The sequence below is a fragment of the Amblyomma americanum genome, chromosome 5, assembly GCF_052857255.1.
Source record: "Amblyomma americanum isolate KBUSLIRL-KWMA chromosome 5, ASM5285725v1, whole genome shotgun sequence".
Lineage (NCBI taxonomy): Eukaryota > Metazoa > Arthropoda > Arachnida > Ixodida > Ixodidae > Amblyomma > Amblyomma americanum.
Genome location: NC_135501.1, coordinates 112066842 through 112092171, shown reverse-complemented (window position 1 = coordinate 112092171; position 25330 = coordinate 112066842). Strand labels below are relative to the sequence as shown.

Below are 25330 nucleotides of genomic sequence, written 5' to 3'. Positions count from 1 at the left end.
CGGAAAGGACTCTCATCGTTTTTGGAACTCTACTGCCGAAATGACGTGTGTTCGACAACCGTTGTTTCATCACCATATTCTTCAAGCCGCGTATCTCGATCATGCAACGCCAGTGATGAGGCGTCCGCCCGCGGCAGTGCACGGGATACCTTTGCTGTGAACGTGAAGTCCGTGGTCGCTCCGCGCGCGATCGCCGTCAGACATGAGCAGCTTTTGCGGTTTTGTGTGATTATGTGTTTTTCGAAACCGGTGCACCATAAGGCTTGCAGAAAAGTGCATGCTGCCACCACGAAAGCTTGGGGGCCCATCGCCGCAACACGCGGGCTTTGCGCAACGAAGAAGGCCCGTCCGGAGGAGTCTGCTCGCAGGGACTGTGAGGGGCCGACGTATGGGGCTGGTGCCTTCTAGCTTTGTGCTCTCTTCTGAGACGTCTTTGCTGGCATTCTGTGCAAATTTCATTAATATTGACTGACTAGTACAGTAGTAAACATGTTTTTTAACTTTCAAATGCATTTTTCTCTGTTCCTCATTTTGTCCCATTTTTTACTGTTTGTGCACTAAACTTTGAGCACTTATTGTAGTCCAATCACAATGAAAACTGTCTTGGTTATGCTTTAGCATGTCCTGAATTCAAAGAAACTACTTTCAGAGCTTTTACCAAAGATACTCCGTAATATAATTTCAAGTTTCTTTGTTGGGAATGGCAAAACTGAAACTTCACATCCGAAATTTTTTCTAGAAGAGAACAGTAATGGAACACTATATTTTTATGCTTTATTGAATTCTACTGTTCAATTGGGGAAATATGAGCTAATTTTTAGTGCTCTGTTGTGCTTCCTGTAATCACCGAAGTGTGCACAAACATGCATTGTTTCTAGCATTGTATGGTGTGCAAGAAATGAACCAAATGAGCTATAAAGAAACTGAGAGCAGATTTGAAAAGAAGAGCTCAAACTCTTTAAATGGTGCAAGTTTCATTGAGCTGTGACAAAAATTAAAGGAAAAAGTTTTTCCGAGTAGCACCTCCCCTTAAGACAGTGCCACAGTGGGCAGGTGGCAACTGCATTGAATCTATTTGATTTAATTTCATTGTCCCGTGCATAGAGGGCTGGCAGCTCACGATCTGGTGAACAGGTTGTGATGACGTCACAAGGTCCTCTTTCGATCAATCCGGGTATTTTGTAACATAGAAGCCAGAAGTTTTTTGTGAAACCACAACCTAAATGTTGCTGCATTAATAAAGAAGCAAAAATAGCAACTATGCAAATGGCGTGCCGACTACAGGCTCGCTTGGCTGGCTGGCTGAAATACATGGCCGATGACTGCTATCACTACAGGCTAGTGGCAAAGCTCTGAAAACAAAACCACCTGGCTGGACTCATGATCTATCAACAAGGGTTTCCCAACTGTGAATATGCTACCATTGCACGCCCATCAAAAAGGCGCAGGAAGTAATGTAAAATGCAGTTCAGTCCCGAGCACGAACATGTGATTGAAGCTCATAGTTCTTCAGCGCAACGGACCACATACAAAGAAAAGAAGAAAGAAGAGGAAGACGAACACAGCGCTGTGTTCATCCTTCTTTTCTTCCTTCTTTTCTTTGGCTGTGTGCCGTTGCGCTGAAGAACTATGAGCTTCAATCAAGAATACCAACTAGCCCAAGGACTAACTCTACTGACGAACATGTGAATGACCGTTTGTCGAGGTCATACCTTGACCCGGCGCCACTTTCAAGGCCTGGCCGAGTAAGCCAATACTAGCCCTGGGGCGTGCGACTTAAAGGGGCCATGCCAGCCTATGTTCACGCTACCCTGCCTATTGCATTTAATTATCAATTTGCTAAAGTTTCAGTTGATTCTGTGCGGTAAATATTTTCAAAACGAATTTTTTCCATTTCTTCTTCGAACTGCTTGCTGGTCTGGCCACCTCTGATTGCCGACGTCAGAGGGGCATACCCGCCCTGCGTCGTCTGCTGCACGCTGTTGAGGTGCTTGCATGCACACCATAGACGGCGGTCGCTCGATAAGTTCTCTTTTTTTAGCTTATCGAAATAAAATGCATTTTCAGTGTTGTTTTTTCGGTAGCCGTCCGCTTAGTACATGACCTGAGTGATCCTTAAGAAAGCGGACTTGCTCATGGCACCCCTTTTCTGATTATTAAGGAAACAGATATTGATGGACCCCTGTTTTATTATTTACGCTCATAAACATGCTATTTTTATGTTATGAGTGTGGTTTCTTTTGAGCAGTCAAGTGCTCTCGTATGTGAAAAGCGGCACATGCCATGCATGCATTCGCCGATGTGCGCCGTGAAAATCGCGCCGTTTGGTAGCTGGCTACCAATTTCTTGTCCGCTATTCATCGGCTTGATAATTAAACTCAAATTATCACAAGGTGGCACTAGAGTAACCTTGAGGCACAAAAGGAGCAGAGAAAAAGGCCGAAGGAGACTACTTCCCCGTTGCATGTGTGCATTTGTAAGTCGAACATAGATTCCCTTCGGCTCGTAGAACCCTTTTGCAGGAACCAAGCCGCTTGCAAAACCTTATGCAACACGAATGCTTTCACTGCTTGCACCGATGAATAGTCGCCGCCGTCTAAATGAGTGCTTGAAAATAACAGTACATCATTTAGTGTTAAACTGCGCGTGCGCATTGTGGTTTAGGAATGTAACGATCACAACAACTGCAGCGCCGCGCTGGGGTTGTTCACATAGCTGTGCGCAAACAGTACTGCTCGTTTGCTTGGCATAAAACACAAGGTGGGCTCTCCTTACCTCAAAAATATTACATAGTATTGCTCACAAATTGTAGTTTTACCCATTTACACACTATGATAACACTGCAATAAGCACTGCTGATGCTATATCGCCTGCTTGGAAAACGCCTCGCGTAGGACCGCCGCTTCCTGCTAATTGTACAGTTGAACCTCGTTATAACAAACACTGATATAACGAATTATCGGTTATAGCGAACTAAATTCGAACTTTGGTTGGTCATGCTTCATTTTTACATTTATTCTTTTATAACGAAACCGAAAACACGAGATCCACCGCGATATCAGCTGTAACAAAGAAATATTAGGTTTACGCGAGGCTCAAAATGCTAAGGTAGCATAAAAAAAAGCAAAATAAATATCGGAAGCCAATTCACAAGCACACTTTTTTTTATCATTTGAAAAGGTTGCATAAAGTTTGGCGGCCTGGCACATAAATTGCGCATTTGACTGGTAGCGCCACCGATGAACAGAGCGCAGAAACTGAAAGCTCATATGACGACTAAGGGCCAAAGGGTGGCGCCACTTATCCAGCGGTGAAGGCAAGCGCAGCAACACTGGCAACAGTGAGGCGGCAATGGCGAGCCGGCATCCCGTAGAGAGCCTGCTTTGCGGCCCCCTCGGCATCATCACAGTGCAGCGCTGGGTCGAAATGGCAACGAAGCGGAAGTCAGTCTCGCTCGAGACAAAACTGCAGATATTGAGAGCTGTGGACAGTGTCCGCAAGAAAAAGGGTGTTGCAGTGGAGTTCAGCATTCCTCCAGGTACCTTATCCACTGTTTTAGCCTCAAGAGAGAAGGTTGAGGGCAACACCGAGGACGCTACAAAAGCTGACCGTAAGCGAGTTAGGCCTTGCCATCACCCGGACGTGGAAGCAGCTTTGTTTTCATGGTTTAAAGACGTGAGGGCACGAAACTTGCCAGTTTTGGGAGCACTTCTTCAACCGAAGGCTGTCAGCCTGGCCTGCACACTAGGGCATGACGATTTCCGTGCAAGCAGCGGTTGGCTGTTACGTTTTAAAGACAGACACGAGATCGCGTGCCACACATTGTCTGGCGAAGGGGCTGCTGTCGACGTGGAGACACGTGAAAAGTGGCTAGAGAACTTTCGGCCTCTGCTCCAGGAATACGACGAGCGCAACGTGTACAACATTGAAGAAACCGGCGTGTTTTTCAAGTTGTTGCCAGAGCAGTCACTGGCAGTAAAGAATGAAACCTGCCATGGAGGAAAAAAGAACAAAGGCTGGGTGATGGTTGTCGTTGCCGTGAACATGGACGGCTCAGACAAAAGACAACTCACCGTAATCGGCAAGTCTGCACGTCCCAGGTGCCTGAAAGGAGTCCGTAATTTGCAGGTTGCATACTTGTCAAACAAAAAGGCCTGGATGACGTCCAAGCTTTTCGAAGACGCTCAAAGATTTCGACCAGGGCATGGAGAGGCAGCACAGGAAGGTCCTGTTGCTCTTGGACAACTGTTCGGCACACAAAGTCTCAATCGTGCTGAAGGCAGTTCGTTTGGTGCTTCTGCCACTAAACGCAACTTCTGCTTTGCAACCGTTGGACGAGGGCATTATCCGTTCGTTCAAGTGCAATTACCGGAAGCGTTTGGTGATGCAACTGGTTTTCGATATCGATCGATGCAGATCAACAACCATCAACATCAAGATGACGCTTGAAATGTTGTATGGATCTTGGAATGAGGTGAGGCAGTAAGCAATAAGGAACTGTTTCACGGATGCCGGTTTTGTTTTGCCTGCCGTCGAAGACGAAGTTCAGCGTGGTGAAAACCTGGTAGAGCTGGACAAAACCAGGGATTGACTGGCAGTCCCAGGCATCGCATTTGACGATCTCGTTTCGGCCGATGAGAACTTGGCCGTGGCGCCTGAGCTGACGGATCAAGAAATTGTGCATCGTGTCGTGGTCCCCGAGGATAACAGCAGCAGTGGTAGCGAAGGTGACAGCGAACGTGACGAACCACCAATAAGCAGTGCGGACGCCGCAGACATGGCCAGGAGGCTGAAAGGCTATTTGGAAAAACTGCCGACGACCAAAACTCCCGAGGTAGAAAAGGCCCTCTGGTGCATGGACACTGTGGAAAAATTTATTCTGCTCAGTGCTGTGAAAAGCCACCAGACGAAGATCACATCCTTCTTCAAGTAAACGAACGCAGACCTGTCTTGTCGAACTTTGTTCTTTTGTATTTCTACTTCCCCATACTACGCTCTATTTTGTTTTAAATGCCACAAACCACAAGGAGACAGGTAAGGATTACCTCGTTTATAGTGGGTTCGAAGCCCAGAATAATGCATTTTAGTATTTAGAATATTTGCGCAAGCGAAATTGCGGATTTGTCAGAGCCGATATTTATGCATAATGTTACAACGAATATCGGGTATAACGAACTAATTTACGGTCCCGATGCTACTTCATTATAACGAGGTTCGACTGTATCTGCTTCCTCTTATGTCATCAGTATTTGATTTTAAAGCACTTTACCTAAAAACACATTCGGACATTACTTGAATTAATGAAAACAACCAGATTTGTTGTCCACAGTCGACGCCAATGGCTGCTGCCGGCTGCCTTCAGCCCATGCTGTGCAGACCGGGTCACATACCGGCACTTCCTCCCTATTGTATTCGCGCCCTGCGATGTAGGCAGTCGTCGCTTTGAGGGCACTGTGGCCAAAATTACGCTCTACAGCTATTTTCAGGCGCTAAAACTGGAGAATTCTCTTCGCAATCGCACACACGAATCCTGTGTACTCACTAGGCCTCGTCACGAAACGGGCCGGCGGTTCGCCGGCGGTCGAAATTTAAGCATCTGGCAAGAGTTCCCCGCTGATTAGTAAAGCAGTGTGAAGATATGATATGTAGCCACTTGTTTCGCTTTTTTCGATAAGGGTAAGGTACACAAGCGCAGTTTTTCAGGCGTGAAGCTTTCGCTCGGCTGCACAAGCCCATGCAATGGCGGCGAGCGGCACCATCGTGCGGCGTTTTCTGCCCATATCGCTCAATTGCCTCACTGATAGGTTCTATATGCAGGCACTGAATGAAAGCGCATCTTCGCTGGTGCATGCACATCGCGTATGTCGCCATGGCTAGCATCAGGTACAATAAGTTTTCAAAATTCTTAAGTTTATAGAAGGTCACACCAACTAGTCCCCCACCACATTCTGCCAGTTCCCACTAAGTTCACTCTTAACACTGCTGCGATACGGGGGTCGTTGGTCATGCGGGCGTCATCGTCGCTCTAGCTTGACAGACCAGTGCATCAGCGATGGCATTTGCACACCGACCAGCCAACCGACCGACCGCCGTCCCATCGGCCTAGTGTAACCAGACCCTATACCTATACCGAAGAATAACTGCGTTACTATTATAAACGCTTTTGCGGCACCAGTCACCCATATATGGGGGACGACTGGTACTTTGATCGCCCGCGAAGTACAGGGGACAAGAGACCGCTGCGCACATTGCAGCAATGAGAGCAGACGACGTTGCTCTGTGTATGCCCTGGTGACGTCACGATAGCATTCATTATGGCGGTCGCTGCCGGTGGGAGGAGTTTCCCGTTCTCAATTTCAATCACATTTTTTGGAATATAGAGCGCATCCAGGGCAGCCAAATTTCGGAAACTGAATCAAAAGCTCTTGTATTAGTTACTGAACCACAAAACTGCAATATAAAGAACGACCATGTCATGGCCCCTTTTACGAGCTTACAATGCCACAGCCTTACCGTAAAAACCTGAATATAGGTCCAACTTTTTTTCAAAAAACCATGGTGAAAAGTAGACCCCAGCCTTATATACCAGTCATTGGCGGAAAAACTACGGAAGACTTGCAACAATGGGCGGCTGAAGTCAGCAGCCTCCATCACCATCGCCATCAGCAACAGTGCCGCCATTTTGCGTTTCTGTAGGTGCAAAGCGGAAGCCGACGGCAATTTACCGTCGCCTTCAAGAGAAACGCGATTGAGTGCGTGGATGCTCACGGGAACCTGGCAGCACAGCGCGAATTTGGAGTATCCGAAAAGAGCATTCAGTACTGACAGAGGCAGAAGCTGCGTATTACAACTTGCAGCAATCAGAAGAAAACATCATTTCGTGGGCAGACCGCAGTGTATCCAGAATTGGAAGGAAAGGTTGCGCTGCGTGCAAGATCGCTGCCTGTGACTGCCAATTGCGTCCGCGTGAAAGCGGTAGAGATCGCGCGTGCTTCTAGACCCACGAGGGCGCAATTCAAGGGCTCGCCATCCTGGGTGCGGTGATTCATGGTGAGGGAGGGCTTTCCCCTACGACGCCGTACTTGTGTGTGCGCCAGAAACAAACACGCAAGTCGATGGGCGCGCGATACTGTTTAGAAATTGGCCGGGTGTACATACGAGCAGCATTTAAATGAAAATAAATACTGTCACCATTGTGCAACCTGTCAAGTCGCATTTGTTTCAAGATAAGGGCGTCTTTTGGTACTTTTCCATTGAAAAAAAGATTTTTTTTTCATTTTTAGAATTGGTTACGTTGGGGGATCGACTAATATTCCGGTCCGACCTATAGTCGAGCTTTTACGGTACATGGCAGCTTGGTATGGACCTCCTTCACCCCGTGACGTCACGAAGATGCGGTGGCGCTGATGTTAGCAGCGACTTTCGCATGGTAGGCAAAACAGGTTCCGCTTGCCCGTGCCTACCGCAGCTGCCGCAGCTACCGGCGGCTGCTTCAAGCTTGTGCACTGCAGAAGCAGCATGTATTGACCAGCTGCGTCACTGCTGGATCCGCGTAGTAGCATAAAAAATATTAAATTAGCCTCGATAGGTTTCTCGCGCATAAATGCCGCATTCGGAAACTGGCTAAGAGGCATTGGGCCACTGTAGTAAAGCGCGAAGTCTGGGAGTCGATAGGCACTGCCACTCAATGCACTTAATAGCACGCAAGTTACTGCGTTCATTCACCTGAACTTCAGGATAGTAGGCTGATAATTGCTCAAGGAAAAAAAAGACATATGCAGCTGCACACGTACTTATCACCTTGAGCCGGAGTGCACGGGGCGCCGACAGGTTCACTCGCCCCCAAGGAATGCGTTCTTTTGTTAATAGCACACCATGTTTTAATGGCGCGTTTTATGACATTTAATATTTACTTGAAACTGTTTCTTGATATGATGACGTAATTATTTCATTCGAGTAGAAAGAAGTCTGGTAAGTTGTGTCAATCTTGCGCGGTCGCGTTGGTGTGCTTAGAATAGCGTACCTTAAGTGTGCTAAACGCCATATGCTTTTTCATTGCATCATGCATGTGTCATGTTTCATGAGGTAGTACATGATCGCGAAGCTTGTTTGGAAAGAAGCAGCCGCAGGCGTGCTACTAACTGTGCTACTAACTGACACGTGGCGAGATGAGAGGGGACGCGGCAATGAAAAGTGTTTTCGTTATTCATGCATGCAACATGTAACTAAACTTGGTGCAAATATGAAATTCCTACGCTAGTTTCAGTAATTCCTTTTATTTATAGCTATACCTGGTTCAGTTCTGGGTAATTATAATTAACACCGTCGTCAAGTCCCCCCAAGGTCTAAATAATTGAGTAGATAGTGCGCAGTTTTTTTATGCCAGCATGTACATAAAGCCCTGTTCTGTACGATGACGCGATTAGTTTTTTTTCTATATGATCAGTATTTATGCATGCATAGTTACATGAAAACATTTCTTACAAGAAATAACTAACACAGTACTGCACGTGTAGGGAATAAAATCGAGAGATTTATTACGCTCCTCAACGTCTCAGGAATAGTTTGCGACGAATGGAATCATTTTATTTTCATGCGATTTACGAAGGTGAGTGATCCAGTCGCAGAAAATCTGAGAGGTCGCAAAACGAACCTTAAAGTTTATTCCCTTGTTTATGGCATCTTCGCTTTCGCTTTGGTCAAAGAAATGCGGCACTGAAATCAAAGAAATTACCTCACAATTTTTGACGACCACACTTCTAAAAAGCGTAATTTATAAATTTGTACTCAATATTTTGCTATAATTTTTCGTCACGAAACTAGACTTCAGGGCTAGGAAAGAAAATAACTCTAGAAATCAAACATTTTCACCGAATCGACCAGCTTAACAAGATGACAAGTCGGGCTGGCTGGTGCGTGATCATACGGCTAAAAACAGCGCTAAGCGAGACAGGAGATCAGGGACACGACGCTGTCCCCACTTATCGCTCAGCGCGACACGTACGTATGTCAGCAGACAATGAGCGCATGTCTGCTCCAAACGAAACAGGGCCAGCACTTCCCCTCACTATTGTCCCGAAGTAAAATCATTCCGGCTAGTGCAGAGTGTCAAAACTTGTTTTATTCAATGCCTATCGCATAAATAAACGGCAGGGACGCTTTCTACATGTTTACTACTAACCATATATACAATACAGTGCAAACTATTTCTCTTTATAGGCCGCACGTGGCCAACGCGAGCTTGTGTACTTCAACAAATTATTAAGTTGGAAGCATCGACCATTGCTATGTTTCGCAGAAACTGGAAACGCGCCTACAAGCCTTGAAAACCCGCGCTCAACACCTATCTGCGACGCCACTCCCCGACCTTTTGCCTACCACTAGCTCACTAGCGACTGCAGCGCCACCTCGTTTGTTTACAAACATGCAGGAGGTCTATAAGTCGAGTGGTAGTCCAAATTTCAAGATTAATGGGAGTTCAATTATTGAGGAATTAAATAGCTGGCGTTAAATCTATTTCTGCCCTGCTGGCTTGGTTGTGCACAAAGAAATGCATGACAGTTCTTGGCGTAACCGAGCCCAAACTGTGTGTTAAACCTTGATCAATTTATTCATTTATTTATTTGTACAGACCACGATCCAGTATAAGATCATGGCATAACAAATACACCAGCATACAATACAGAAGCAAAACGATCCTGCACAACCTAGTTGAGGCCTCTTTCAAACAGCACTACCAAGTTTCGTGTATCAGCCTCGTTACTGAATTCATTCGACAATTGTCATTGGGAAGAAGGAATAATTCAAACAGTCATGGCATACATTTAGAGGAGCTCCAGTTAGAGCAAGCGTATGTTTTCACGCTGCCTGCAGATACCAGCTTGAATGGGGCACCCTAACGAACACAGTGCTGTTTATATCACACTCATGCCAACCAGAAATCTCAAACTAAAAAATTGCAACTTGCCATTTGATTCTTGGGCAGCAGGTGTCTGCACAGGGACAGTGCTCTCACGGGCTCCACTCCTAGCGGTGCCGACAGGGCTTCCCTCTGAAATGGTGCACCATTTCATTTACATGCTGGGAATATCATCACGGAAAAGCCAACTACATTGCAATCCACTCATAACGATTTGAGAAAACCAAAAAATCCAATCGTTATAACCGATTATCGTTGTATCATGACTGGCAAAAAAGCGCAAAAAGAACACACGCAAATATTCCGACATGCATGTAGGTATTACCCCACATATAGTCACCACCGCTCGTGCTCCTGTCAAGGGCACACAGCGTCTTGGCACTCTGCCAAGTTCACAGAGAGAACCGCCCCCACCCCCTCTGGAGCTCCCATCAAAAGATAAACATGCCATGATGTTATCTGCACACAGCATCAAGGCGTGGTGCCAAGGTCTGCACTGCGGACAATGCGAACCCTGGAAACATGCAAGAAAAGCTAATGCCTTGAAAAAAAAAAAAAAAGTAAATCCTCAACCATGTCAACAACAGTGGTGGTCGTGGGGGAGGTGGGGGGCTACCCAGTTCAGGAATGCAAGAACGAGCGGAAACTATACGTTTGTGTGAGGCAGCTTGGCATGGTGGTCGACAAGCAAGCTCCACCCACCAGCGATTGCTACTACGATCGCTCTTGGTTTCCTAGGTTGTAAGCAATGCTCCTTCCCAGATTTCACCACGCGGGTCCGTTTGCGGAGTTTTTACGTCATTCGCTTCAATGTATTTTATTTTTATCAAACTCTAAAACCAATTCTGGCCGTAAACACCTTCCGGGCGGCCAGAATCCTATCACTGTATCCATTATTTAGCCGATAATTGTGTTGACACAGTAAAAGCTCGTTAATTCGAACTCGAAGGGGACCGGAAAATTGTTCGAATTATCAAGTGAGCGCTAGAATGAGCAGGCATTGCGCCCCACTGCATGGCAGAATCCGAAGCAGTCACATCAGACTCATTAGGAGTCGCTTCAGCAGCAAGCATTAGTGCTAGAATATAGGACGCCATTTATGGTCCAAAACACGTTTGTTTACGGGTAAGGGTTGTCAAAATAAAAAGTAATCAGTGATGTCCATTTGCTTCCGTTTCTTCTGCTGAGACTTCATCAGCACCATTTGCAGCTTGTCCAAGAGCTGCAGCGCAACTCCGAGTTCTCACCGGCAGAGAAGTAGCGTGTTGCAATATCGAGCGCCGATGCAACTTTACGTGCACTACACACACTTGGCGGTGGCATAGGCTCGTCGCCGCAGTCGGACTCATCACTGTCGGCTATGCTCACCACCCGTGAGCCCTGTGGCACCTGCTGACAGTATGCTGCCTCAATTATATCGGTGTCGCTAGAGGGCTCCAACAGCTCCACACTGCTGTCCACGTAGCTCACAGCACCAACAAAAAGCATGACGTCCACGCCCAAACCGCCATACTGTGTTGTGTACACCACATGATCACGACCCAGCAACCGCGGCACACTGAAAACCTCTAACGGCTTGCGTCAGTGGCGCGGGCGAGTGCTCGGCAGCAAAAGCCTGCTTCGGCATGCACCGGAGCGCAGGCTCCACCAGCCTCGTGTGCTCGGATATTTTTCTTTTCCATTTTGTTTTACACCTCTAGTAAATCTGCAGCACGTTGTACTCGCTATGGATCAACTTCTGTCTACGAGGAGCGGCGTCAGCCAGTGGCTCCTAGTTCGTAGCGGATGCCGACTTGTTCGAATTAGCGGCAGTTTTCCCGTATTAGAATGCAGAGGGCTGTGCTGGGAACTGGGCCTCAGTTCGAATTAATGAGCTTTTACTGTATATGGTTTATTTTTACATAGGGGCAATAAGAGAATTGATAATTCTAAAGAACTCAATCGTTATGAGCAATATATTGTTATACAGTCGAGCCCACATATAACGGCCCCACTTAAGACGAACTTCCACTTATAACAAATGAGACTTGCGCGACCGTCAAAATATGCATTGTTTCAATGGCCCAAAATCACACGTATAATGAATGTCATTGAGCCCTGCTGATCGGTTACAGCGAACGGATGGTGTAAACCCGGCGCCGCGATGCGAGATAACCTGCCTCCAAACCCTTTGTGCGCCCGGTACGCGGCATGTTTTCTTGAGCCTCATCGCGGGCGAAATGGCCGCCCTATCAGCCCCATTTCATGCCACTCTCAAGCGAGCTACCCTTTCCCCCTTGCAAGATCGCCCTCCCGCCCCTCCTCACAACTCCGCTCCCCTCTCCTCACTCTCTTGCAAATCCACGCATGGTCTCCGCGATCAACCGCGCCGCCGCCGGTGCCAATCGCGGAGGCCACGCTCCGTGAAGCAGGCCTTCAGTCGGGGACAAGAGGTGGCTGCACTGACGCTCACAGACGCCCTTGGTCTCTCCGCTGGCGCTGTGCGTCTGCATCTTTAGCTTGAATGGCTTGATTGCCACCTGTATATGTTGCACGTTTACACCACCGCGTGCCTTTGTCGCTCTTGTTGTGGTGCGGACATTCATTGGCTTCGTTCAAATCTCGAGCCCTGGTTGTAATTCAGGATGGCGGACGGGAACACTGTGCCCATTTCCATTGTATTCAGGGGTAGAGATGATGAAAGCGGCCAGGGCGGAGGTGACGGCCACTGGCGAGCGGAACTGCTTCCGCAAGGCCGGCTTTGTCGACACAGCATCTCATGCCATGCCTGATGCTTCGGAAGATGACCAGCTCAGCGGCGATTTGTGGCAGCGCGTCATCGACTCCGACATGAGGGGTCATGGCATTGCTTGGAGTGATTTTATTTCTGCCGATGACAACAGTGACACCGCAAAACCGTGCATGGACGAAGGCATCGTTTCTGAAGTGCGGGACAAGAGTGACGCGGGGGAATCAGATGAGGATGAAACTTCGGAGCCAGCACCCATAAGCACGCCTGTAGCAATGGGCTACATAGAGAGCCTTAGACAACTTGTCTATGCCAAGGGCCTTGGCAAAGAGCACGCTTTTGCTTCAAATAAACTGGAAACCTCCCTCATCGGATCTGCACTGAAAAAACAGACGTCCAATACGGACTTTTTCGCAAAAAAAAAAAAAAATGTGTGTTTTGACAAGCAACTGTCTTTAAAGCTGTGGTCCACTTACTACGAACTTCAGGATATAACGAACGGACGCCGTGTGACGCTCATGTTCGTTATAAGCGGGCTTTACTGTATCTGGCACCGTTATAAGTGGATTACACTGCATGCATTTGTTAGAGCCACCGAGGAGACACTGAAGTTGGCCTGTATCGATAGATTACCACATTCTAATGACAGAAGCTATATTAATTGATAAAACAGCTTTTATAAGCTAGAAAAAAAAGATGAAAATGATATAAACATATCAACCGCACTCGTATGAAGCTGCCCTCAGTGCCTTAGTAACAAGCATGTAGTGGTTCATCTGAATGTGTTCCCGTCGTTTTACAGCAGTGGAAAGGCATTGAAAATGGTAGGGGCGCATAACAACATCCTGTTGGGTGCAAGACCCCCGCTTCAAGGCAACCTCACATTAGAGTTAGTCTTCCAAAGAGAAAAGAATAGCAATAAAGCAGCACATAAAGAAAGCAAATGCTGTCCAGGAGTACCAGGAACACAGGATCACAGTCAAGACAAGCTGGCACAACTTCTGTTTGACCGTAATTTTCAGTGAAGCCTATTTTACTAACTTTCATCTCCATAAGCTGCGCTCACCAAATGCTGGGTACAGCCTGACAGGTGGCGCTGGTTTGCACAGAGTTTCTCAATATTACCTAGAGGCAGTGCTCTCGCCGAAAGCTCCAGCAGATCGCCCATGTCAATTACCATCCCCCACTTCCACCTGATAGAAATTACAGCCACTTTATCGCCGGGTGTAGGACAGCGTTTAAGCAGGGCCACGTGATTACACATACCAATGTCAGTTGAGTGGACTTGTCAATGCTGCAATTTGTCTCTTTGTGGAATATTAGCACTACTACACCACCTACACGTCTGGCGCATTTATGCTTCCAAAAATTTCCATTTTTCACCACGGTGAGGTGCCACTGACCATCCCGCATATGAGTGAGGCCAGCGCTGGTAGACCTCGTGAACTCCAGCGCTAAGCGAGGAACCAGACTAGAAATGAGAGTTCCTGAGAAAAAAAAACAACTTATCGGTTTTCATTGCCGACAAGAAAAAAAACTAAAATTTCCAAACAAAGTTTTCTGCACTGTATCACCTCACTAAACACTGTAACATGAGGTCTAAATGTGCTGTTTCGAAGTCTGCTCAGCATCTGGAGCCATCGACATGGTGGCAAGGTCTTTGTAGCGACGAATTGCTGATGTCAGTCGCATGTCATTTTTTCTTTCATCATCTCTGGCAAATGAAAGAAACTAGTTGCATAAAGGTAATGTGGCTACGAAGCTGTGCAACAGGCTTGTGGGAAAGCACATGCGGGCATTTCCTTATCCAGCAGTGACAAGTCAGACTGATGCTATGTGTCGATTGTACTGTACGCAGTACGTCACCATCTTTTCCAGAAAAGGCTTCAGAACAGCTTACTTACTCGTGAATTGTGAAATAAATGTGGTTAAAGAAGGTATGCATTAGTTTTTTTTTTTCTAAAATTATGAATTTTTCTGGAAAAAAAAAACGTTCCGAGCTTTCAAAATGGCTTGAAGTTTTACATCTCTAGTGCTGACGAAACCTCACAAGAGTTCGAATCATGCCAGACACTGGAGGTGGCCACAAAAAGATACATTACAGTGATATCCAAATTGGAGCAGACAACTGTGGGAACAGTGCAGAATTACGGCAACAAGTCAAGTGGAAATGTAAGAAGACATAGTCCCATAGCATGCATTGCTACCGTACATGATAATGCTGCCCCAAATGATAGCACATTTCACATTCACGCTCAATTTAGGGCTTGCATTGCTAACGAAATACGCCTACGTGTTTTTATAAAGTGCTGAACATCTTTGTTGCTTATGCCCTGAAAGTACTATTCTGATGGAGTGTTGTTTTGCTAAAGCTAAGAGTTCATTTTAGTAAAATATATCCTACTCCTGCACTGGGAATCTTGTTATTGCGTCAAAGTGCCTTTTCTTTCTCTCATAACCATCCACTAAGTCACAAATCTTGTACACAAAGTGCTCTCTGGTGCAGCCTTTCCTCCCATATCCCGCCGCAAGCACTTACCGCCTTCGGAAATTTTAGACTTGAGGCTTTTCTCGAGATCAGAGTTTTGAGCCCGGAGCTCTTCAATGTCCCGCTGCAAAGCCTCATATTTCTGTCTGAGGACTGCGTAGGCACTTTTGGGCACGCTGTCGCCACTCCCGGTTGCACTTGGTGAACTCTGACCATGTTCGCCAGGCTTCGCTCTGCTCAGCTGCTCTTCCATGGCCCGCAGCCTATTTTCCAAGGCTTTGGGGTTATTCGCAGGCATGGGCTCCATCTCATAGTCGCGCAGGACGCGTTCAATCAGCCGCTGCCTCTGCACCCACTTAGCATGGCCTCTCTCCTGCCGCCGTGCTGATGGCCGGGAGGGCTGTGGTCCCTAGAAATGTAAACGTCACAGTAAGATTGTGTGGCGATGGCCATAGGAGCAAAGCAAACGGCATGAGCAATACAATGCTAAAAGAGTATTGGAAATCTTAAAAGCAGGATCCTATATGATGGTTTATGGGGGTTTAGCGTTCCAAAGCGACTCAGGCTATGAGAGACACAGTAGTGAAGGGCTCCGGGAATTTTGACCACCAGGGGTTCTTTAACGTGCACTGACATCACACAGAACACAGGCCTTCGGACAATAAATGAATCGACCCACCAAGTCGTACACATCGTGAAAAGTAAGCCAGCTGTACTTTAAATGTATGAGCTTATTTCTAATTGCGCACATATCAGATTACTGTGCGTAGCATCGTACCTGTTTGGTCACTTTGTAAGTTTTATTGCATGCTCTGTATGTCACTGCTTCGTTTCAGATGCTTAATCTAATTACTAAGATAGCGCAAATAGTATTTAGTATTAAGTTCGCATCACATTCACTATTCGACCCGCCCTAACACTAAGAAATTACGAATGTCTTGATCATCTGAACTCCTGGCAGAACATCACCGAGATCTCCAAATGGCAGTATCTAGCACTTCGTGATGCGAGTTAACTTGCCCGTTCCTCTGAGAATCGACTAACAGCACGAGGCAAAACGCTGCACGCGCTAATGCGAGGCCTCACATAAATGAAAACACCCGACAGCCATCGCGAGCCACTGCAGCGCGGCCGTGAGAAGAGTCACTGCATCATGCCACAATCCCATCGACAACTGGCAGTGAACCGGACTAGCAGCAATCCTCTCCTTTTAGATCACTGCGATAAGAGATGCGGAGCACCCGGCAGCGTCCAGGATTGTGGAGGGTTCATGCGAACTTGCTGCCTGCATGCGCTGCTACCGCTGTTTCACGGCGACCAATGTGATTGTTCTCAATTCTCGTTAATTAGAATCAAGAAACTGGTTATATTCGGCCACAGAGGAAAAAAAAAGAACGCGGACAGAAACATCGGGCTTGAAGCCATCCCGCACAACCACCAGTACAGCGCAGTCAGGCTTTGGGCAGCTACGGGGTGGATTGTTGAATGCAGCTTAATAATACCTCCTTCCCCATTCAATGCCCCTCTCACAAGGCCCTTCTGGTATGCAAACTGAATACGCAAGTTAGTGATGCAAATATGTGTAAATGAGCAAATGACCTGGACTTCTTGCCTGGACCTTGTGGCTGCTGTGCAGAGTGAGTACTCATCTAAGCAAATGCAAGAATTCAATATGTATCAGCAGCCCCCAACAGATTGAATTTGCTGCAAAGTCATGCCACGCTAGCAGATCCCCCCCCCCAAAAAAGAAACATGCTACAGCAAGGTCAGCAGACCATTGGTAGTCACTGTCTGCTATTACCACATTGTATTCAGGTGTTGTCGGAAGCCTCAAACTATAATGAAAAGACAAACACACTAACCAAAGGCAATTTCTTTTGATTCCCTTTTAGTAGCCAGACTTTTCCTTTCACAAGTTTTTTTTGACCACCTGGCTAGATTTTGCCCAAATATTGAGATTGTTGCTATCAAAACCACCAGAATAACAAGGAATAAAAATGCAAGGAGGTGATTAAGAATATCAGCAGAGATAGCAAAAAAGAAAAATCTACAGCCTTCTCCAAGTCAGTTGTTGCGAGGACTAACGGAAAAAGTGGACCATCCAGAAACACGTAAGCTAGAACTGAAAAAACATCCCACATGCATATTCAATGCTGCCGAGAGCTCCACACATGCAGTGCTGGTATCGAGGCATTACAGTTTACACACTAGTGAACATAAACAAGCAAACTCTATTCCCGGGCAGGTGGTGGGTGGTATGCCATGATGGAGCAGGGAAAAAGCAAACTTTTGTCTTTCAAGACAACCGTAAGACTTGACCATCTTTTGTGAACCACCTCGGCAAAATGGTAAAGCTTACACTAGGCTCCTTCCATGATGACACATTTTTCAAAGCTGTGTTTGTTTGAATTGCAGTTCAGATTGAATAATCCTTCTATAGCAACCTCATTTTAAACATGACCACCAACGTAACTTGCTCAGAACCCAGCAGACTGTTTTCCTGTAGGTCATCCCACACTGTGCATACACATGAGCCAAACGGAAAAGCTGAAGTATTTCCAGGACGTGCGGCATGAAGTCAAATGTTGTCTCCTCGAATCCTGGCTGTCACCCTCGGAAATATGGAACACCAGGTCCACTTCCCATTTTCGCACATACGAAAGCCACTTTCAGAATTGTGATTGGTTCCCCTAGTCCTCATACACAGGTAGGAACTGTGCCTGATGGATACTAAACACACAAGTCTAATCGCGGTTACCAAACTCAACTGTAGTTATTGAGGATCGCGGTTTGCCACTGTCACACGGCTCGCCACCGTTCTCAGTCACGGCAGCCAATGGCCCCTTGGGTGCAAGAAACAAAGTGACGTAGTGACCAGCAGATCGAAGCTGCACACGGAGATATCTTAGTTATGTAACGCAGTGTCATCCAACAGCACAGCAACAGTATGCTCAAGTGCCATCCAATGACAGCACTGATAGCACTGCCTCCCATGCCGAGCCTCCCACAAGCCACCCGGACCAAGCCAACACCTTCTCTATGGCAGATCCCTGGCACCATCACCAGAAAAGTGTGCTAAAATTTGTTATTCTCGAAAATAATAAGTCCCAGGATAAAGGAATGTCAAAAATGGATCTGTCTTGAGGATGACTGGCTCATAACTGAGTTTCTGATGGGAGTAACAACTGCAATATAAGCAATTTTCTGCTTAAAGTGCATCGTTGCTGTGGAGTGGCACACCCAGTCTGCTGCTACGCTAGCTCAGCTGCTAAGGCAGCACTGATATCAATCATATCTTTATTTTTTTTTTTGAGATTACGAGGTTGACATTAAGGTAGTACCATGACTCGATCCTTTCCTACAGCACTGGCCAACTCTAAAGCACTGAAGTAGGACATGAAGTTGGGCTACTCGGTTCTCAGTTGATGCGAATCTGCGCTTTGTGCTTGCGTCTTTGTGTCTTTCCTTGTCCCGTCGACTTCGCGCAGTATTTATTCGCATTAAAAGCACTGCCCATTGATGAGCAACAACCTAGGCCCAGCACCGCCAGAGTGCTGTCATCCACCGTGCTCACGAGTGGCACCACTGCACTAAGCTTTGTGGCATCCAGGGCTGAGAGCACTGTGAACTCGTCGCCTACTTTCATGATGAAGGCGGGATCAGACCTTTCTCAACGTTATACAGTGCTAAAATGCATACGTTGAGCACGGTGGGACAGTGCTACAGTAGAATGTTGCTGCTGTAAACTGCTGCTGCACCATCAGACGGTACTCAAAGGCTGTATAAAAGCACTGTTACAAAGCACGCCAGACGTTGCCTAATTTATGCGTTGATCTTGAAACATGATTTCGCATCAAAAATGCATGTTGTTAAAGCAGGCCAGCTCATGTTCTTTTTGCACTCAGATGACAATAGGCACCCTCTCTCCACAGATGCTTCAAAATTTCCTCTTCCCATTCACACAGCTGCATCAGTTCAGTTGTAGCGGCGCTGGAGTGACCAGCGGCGCTGATGAAGGTGAAGCTCGGAGCTCGACATCGCTCGCGCAGAAAAGAACAACCGTTTCATCAGCAACCTCTGCGACTACCTCAGCGTAACAGGTCTTCACTCCTTCTTTTAACTTTCAATCTCGTGCATTCCTTCCCCCCTTCCTTTTTTTTTTCAACTTATGCCTCATGGCACACTTCTCGAATTTTAAAAAAAAAGAAGAAAAGAACAGAACACAATCGGCAACTGGCCTGGCCAGCAACGTCGACGGCCCACTCCGTCGGCTCACCAGCCGCGGCCTCCAATAAATGTGGTTCGCTTCCACATCTGGTGACTCTGGACAATAGCTTCGACGCACGCAACGCCGCTCCCACCAGCTCTGAGCTCCTGCCCGTCCTGTCCCTCCACTTGGCCTTGCTGCTGCACATCTGCTGTTCGCACCCGGCTTTCGGCAGCATCTTCTCGCTGCATGTACGGGCCTACCATCGCATCCGTTGAACTCCTCCAGCCGTATCAGCGCTCCTTCCTTTCTTGGCTGCCCGGCCTGCCAGCGTTTTATGCCAGGGACCCCGTTTTGTGGCTGGTGCTGCTGGACTAGCACTTTCATGTCAACCATGTGTTCAGCCAGCTGTTGTGCTATCAGCACGCCAGCTGCGAGCGAACTCCCACCCAGACTCCTGGCAAAGCTGCGGTTGCCGCCTCCTGGCCCAGACATTTATGCCGACTTCAAGAGCGGCCCGAAGCCTTACTTTGGCTTGGAGCTCCCGCCGCCTTCCTGCACTCCTGTTCCAGACTCAGAAGCTGCGGCGCTACTCAACTTGCGACCACTGGCCAAATCCCCCGTCACACCTGCTTCGGTTTTCCCTCTGCCAGCTACTCCACCGGAGCGGCTCCCCACACTGGTCTGTCCACTATCGCCACCACCGAATGTGCCCCCACTTACAGTTCGGCAAGTGCCACGGACGCACGCGTCAACCTTCTCAACCAGCTGCCTCAACCTACACTCCCGTCTCTCCCAAGTTTGCTCTACCGGCCCCTACGGACGGCCATCCACCTGCGAGCTCCCGTCCCAGGGCGCCTCCTGCTCAGCCCTGCTTGCCAACTGCGGCGCTTGGACCATCACCAGAAAAACCCTCTCTCGATCCGGGCCCCAACTCGCTTCTAGTCCCATGTTCTTCTGCCACCTCATGCCCAACCCCCGTGAGCCCATCTGTCCTTGTCGTGGGGCACGCATGCAAGCCACACCCGAGCCTTGTCGCGCATCCTGCACAACCCGAACTGCCTAAAAAGGATCCCTGCCCACCTAGCGTCTTCAGAAGTGACTGTGCCTTTGCGACAGACAAAACAGTCATCGAAGGAGGTGCCATGCTTGTGACACATTACAGCGTGCCTCATCCAACACCGCCAATGGACTCAGTACGACTGCTTTCTTCCCATACCGAGCGCCACGTCCCAGACTTGTGCTTTGTTTCCAGCAAGCGGTCCCAACGACACAATGGGCTCACTTTTGCAGGCGGTCGGTACATGCCGTCGCCCGCTTCGACTACTTCCTAACAAGGCAGCCCGTGTCCCACGCAGCAGACCTCAAGCCCAGTGCCGTCCGCCGTTGTTTCGCCATCGCCAGCGGCCAACGCATTGCCTCCACTTCTACGGCTGCAGTTTCCCCAAGCCATCCCTTCGTTTACACAGATTGGGCCAGCGAACATTGCATTCTCCCCGTAAATCCCTAAGCGGCTGTATTTTCTGTATCGGCATTTCCTGGCCCACTTCAACCTAACTGCCGGCCCCACCCATAGGCTGTACGACTGAAGCACGCCTAGCTCGCCTCCCATTCCTCGATGACTTTTCCCGCCGTTCCTTCCATCATCATCATCTTTTGCTCCCCTCGCCCTTTGTGAAGCAGCCAGGCTCGACCGCCCGGGCTCGTTTCTCCTGCCCGACAGCCTTCCCAAGCTCTGACCCGAACTATACTGACATGAAGAAACTTGTAGATCCTGTTTTTATTCTTTTTTTTAAATCGCGCATCACGCTAGGGGGTGACCACCTGTAGCGGCGCTGATGAAGATGAAGCTGGGAGCTTGGCCTCGCTCGTGCAGAAAAGAACAGAACACATTCGGCAACCAGCCTGGCCAGCAACGTCAATGGCCCACACCGCCGGCTCACAGCCACGGCTATCGGGACCTCCAATAAATGCGGGTCATATTCCACACAGTCTCCCACACATTTGTCTAGAGCGCACAAACATAACAGTGTGCAGTGTTAGCTTGACTTCTAAGCAGCCTCGGTCTAGGAAAAGCATGCTATCCTACATGTGCATTTTACACGGGTCCCGATTTACTTGTAATGACTCCAACGTAAACAAGGCAGCGTAATTCTAGTGCTCTACATGCGACTGAAGCAGAGAAGTACGTGATAACCACTTGGCCGACAAGGGAAATTCTAAAAAAGATGACTGCCGAGTATAGCCGCGATTCACCAGAGGGTGAACAAAGCTGGCGTGTGGAACACTCTTTCGGCATGGTAATAACTGTTGATTTATTGGCATGATAATCGCTACCAAAGTTCTCAGTAATTAAACGCTACAAACAAAGTGTCAAGGCCACACAGGCAAAATATGTGACATGATACAACAAGGCCACATGATAAAAACTACATGCCGAAGAAAGGCAGCAAGCACTCGGCCAGTAGAAGGAAGCTACTGAGGTAGGCAGGCTACTGTTGCAAGAAATCCACTTCCAACTTTTCACCAGTGAGACTCAGTGTGGTCCTTACCTCTTCCCTGGGCTTCTGCGAGTCAACCTCTTCTTGGACAACTGACATCCTGGGCCGCTTTGCTCTATATAAAACCATTTCCTCCAGGGTTTCTGCAAATAAGAGTATAAACTTAAGGAACCATAAAACACACGAGGTGTGTTTTTTTTTTTTGCACAGAATGAGTACAGACAGCCTCATACTAGTACAAACACAATTGCTGTTTGCACTTCCAATGTATTAATTACTTCTCTTACTCAGGAACCCCATGGATGAGTTACAGAGAGGCTCGCTAACGTGTTGGAAGTGACTGCGAAGCCTGTTTATCTAATGCCCATGAAGGAAACTACACCTGCTCTCTAGAGATGTTAAAAAACTCGTGATAGTGAACATTAGCTCCTCGGCTAACACAGCCACACAAGGACGTTTCGAGATAGGACTGAGCCTCGACAGGAAGTCCATGGAGTGCCTTCACAACATGTTTATAGGTCCGTTCGATTCGCCTGCACTCCCTGCACCAGTTCTGTAAAGTTCCGCAGCGGTGTCGTGACGGTGCCGCGAGCGTGCAGCGCCAGTTCCAGCAGTTCAAGTGCTGCCTACTTCAAAAACGAATGGTCGAGTGCAGGCCTGGTTGTCTGCTAGCCTTGGCGTTGCCACCAAATTGCAGCCAGCAGCGTGGCGCCCAAATCAACAGGCGCCAGCTTCCAGAACCGCGTGAAGAATTTTCAAACAGCACATCGCAGCAAAGTGTTTCCATGACTCAGCCTCGATGCAACCTCATGGCAGCTAAGCGAAACGCACGTGTGTTCTTTTACTGAACACGACTGATGTGTGCGCGCGCCGACTTGCATGCTAAGCGGTTGTTGCAACAACATGCATCATGCACTGCATGCACGTGTATTGCTTTTTAGTTAGCATAACCGGCTTCGAGTACTAACATAACTTTATTAGTAGAGACGCCGGTTACGGGTCCGTCGAGAGCACGATGATCGAGATATGCAAGGTACCGGAGAGGGTTGCCGTCCCCACCTTCTCGGGTGGCCACTCACGTTCCATGAGAGTCGGCGGGCCCGTGTGAGGCACTGTTATCATCGACGAGTGGAATAATTTGAGCATATCCGCCGCTTATCACAAAGCGCAAGCCGTCGTCTGCTTCCATGGCGGCTGCAGCTGCACCGTTTCGGCACCAACCATTGAGGAGGTGCACAGTTTTCCTGCACTTTCCTGAACTAGACCTGCACAATGTCTGCACATTTTTTAAACGAATGGCGTCGTGCAGATGGCACCATCTTGCACCGCTAAAACGAATGGCAAAGTGCAGCACCGCGAGAACCAGTTCACGTAGTGCAGGTGAATTGAACGGACCTCATATTTCAACAAAGCACAATATCCATGTTAGGAGTATGCATGCATACAGTGACATTCGTGCACTTAAATCAAGAAGCTTTTCATATCACAATAACTATTCACCTCGGTGGAAAATCGCCCTTTGATGTATGTGGTGTCGTGGTGGTGAGAAAGATGTGGGCTGCATGCATTGTACTCCATCATGAACTAATCGCACGCAGAACCTGCACATATTTCTTATTGTGTAAATAGTTTGTCTATAATATTTCTCCCCCTATTCTCTCTTTCTGTCCCCTCACCTCTCATTTAACTTCTCCATTCTGCCTGCTATCCTTTATTTCCGCTGCCCCAGCTCAGGTGCTTCAGTATCGATGGCAGATGCCGGGCTAGCAAAAATATTTCCTTTTCATCATTACTTTAATAAAAACCACTTATACTGCATGCATTAGCGCTGACGTTATGCCAGACACGCGGCACTGCAGCAATAGGCCGCAGCGTTCATTGGGTGACCTATACCTTTCGCGATCAACTGCCAGGGTGAACGCGCTGCCTATCCAGTGTGCGGAACGCACACAACGTTACACAGCTTTCGCTCTCTGACCAAGTTCAGCAGTAGTTAAACCGCAGCTTTTTCTTTTTTCACGCAGGCATTGATATACGGGCTAGAATCGCTCCAAATTTGATATCGGGATCAAGTGAGGGTGGCGTGTAAAGGACCGGCACGATTACCAGCTAATTTCTAACGCAAGCGAGCTCGAATACGAAATGGCCGTCCACAATCAAGCAAGGAAGGAAGCAACAGAACACGGCGAATGGGAGATTTTTTTTTTTCGTTTCTCGTACCAAATAACTAATTGTTTCTTTTTTTTAAATGCGCGCCGGTCTGAGTAATTCGGCATTAATATATGCTGAAGCGTATCTGTTTTTATCTGAATGCCTCGCGTGTCTGCGACGAGCGTCGCTCTCACTTCGGCTTGCGGGCCGGCATTACACTCGCACCGAAGCCGCCATGTCGAAGACGCCATTCACACAGTGAAAAGCGCAAGCAGGTCGGCATTGTCAACTGTCACCCACAGCGCTATCAGACAGCGTGCATTCCGACTAGTGTCTCTGCACGTGCGCACTATCGTGCTTGATTACAGTCATTCATTACACGTCTTTCACACCGCGTCTCGCAGCTTACCTGTCATATGGATGATCTTGACATTGACGTATTCACAGTCCGAGTTGTCTCCATTGCACGAGTGAACGCGGTAGGTGTCGGCCGGCTCGAAGTCGTCCGCGTCCAATGGGTTAAATGCCTCCTTTTTATTAGAGTGTATAGTCTGAATCTGCGTGTGTTCGACCACTGCCGTCTTGAGGCTAGATTGATATTCGATGTACACGAACATCTCGAAATGTGTTACCCAACGCGAACAAAGCTACCCGCCAAAGCCTAGCTGCACGTGACTACGCAACCGACGCAACCGCGCGAAAGGGCTTGGACTTTTGGTCTCTCTGGTATTGGTTGCTACGTAAGTGTGTGACATTCCGTAGAGCCAATTGGGACGATCTATTTAATGCGACGGTGGCGGTACCTGGGAGCGTCGGTAAACGCGTGGATTGCTCAAAACAATGCCTTCTGAAGAACATGCCTGAAGCGTCAGAAGTTTTTCTGCCCGCCGTAAAGCGCGCGTCCGTCGTATGGCGGCGCTGTCAAAGGACCCTCTAGAAAGTAGATTTTAAGCGGGTAGAATTAACCAAGCGAAGGTTATCTCATTGGTGGCTAAAATCAAGAGAAGAGTAAAATTTCATAAGTCATGGCTAGGTGGTTTTAGCCACCGCCCGATTTAAAGGGTTCAGCCGTATCCACCCATTCATCCATCCATCTAGCACGCAGGCAGCACAAAATTTTCTTGTGACTGCCGTTGCAACAAAAATTATGCCTTCTGGTGCGCTGTTTCTTGTATTATTAGTGTGGTGTGTTTAGTGTTACCGTTTGACAAGTCACGCGTTGATGACTGCAGTTGCTGGAGGGAGTGGCGAGTTGCTGTTGCTGTTGCTGTTGCTGTTGCTTTCCGTTTTGCATGTCCAGTCAGCGAAACAATAAACTCGGGGTTTCGTTCCATGA

At 47.9% G+C, this 25330-nt stretch overlaps 1 protein-coding gene across 2 annotated transcripts in view; it reads right to left on the bottom strand.

Annotated features, from left to right (window-relative positions):
- LOC144132607 (uncharacterized) overlaps window positions 1-24744 on the bottom strand; it is a 55386-nt gene extending 30642 nt beyond the window's left edge. Inside the window, exons 1-4 of one of the 2 annotated variants that reach the window (XM_077665137.1) lie at window positions 24404-24744; window positions 21895-21986; window positions 15187-15544; window positions 9968-10051 (exon numbers count right to left, since the gene is read on the bottom strand). In XM_077665137.1, coding sequence (XP_077521263.1) covers window positions 9968-10051; window positions 15187-15544; window positions 21895-21986; window positions 24404-24611 — 742 coding nt within the window. In that variant the 5' untranslated portion in view covers window positions 24612-24744. The remainder of the gene's footprint in view (window positions 1-9967; window positions 10052-15186; window positions 15545-21894; window positions 21987-24403) is intronic. The other variant, XM_077665138.1, reaches the window with a different exon arrangement.
- Window positions 24745-25330: the final 586 nt, after the last annotated feature.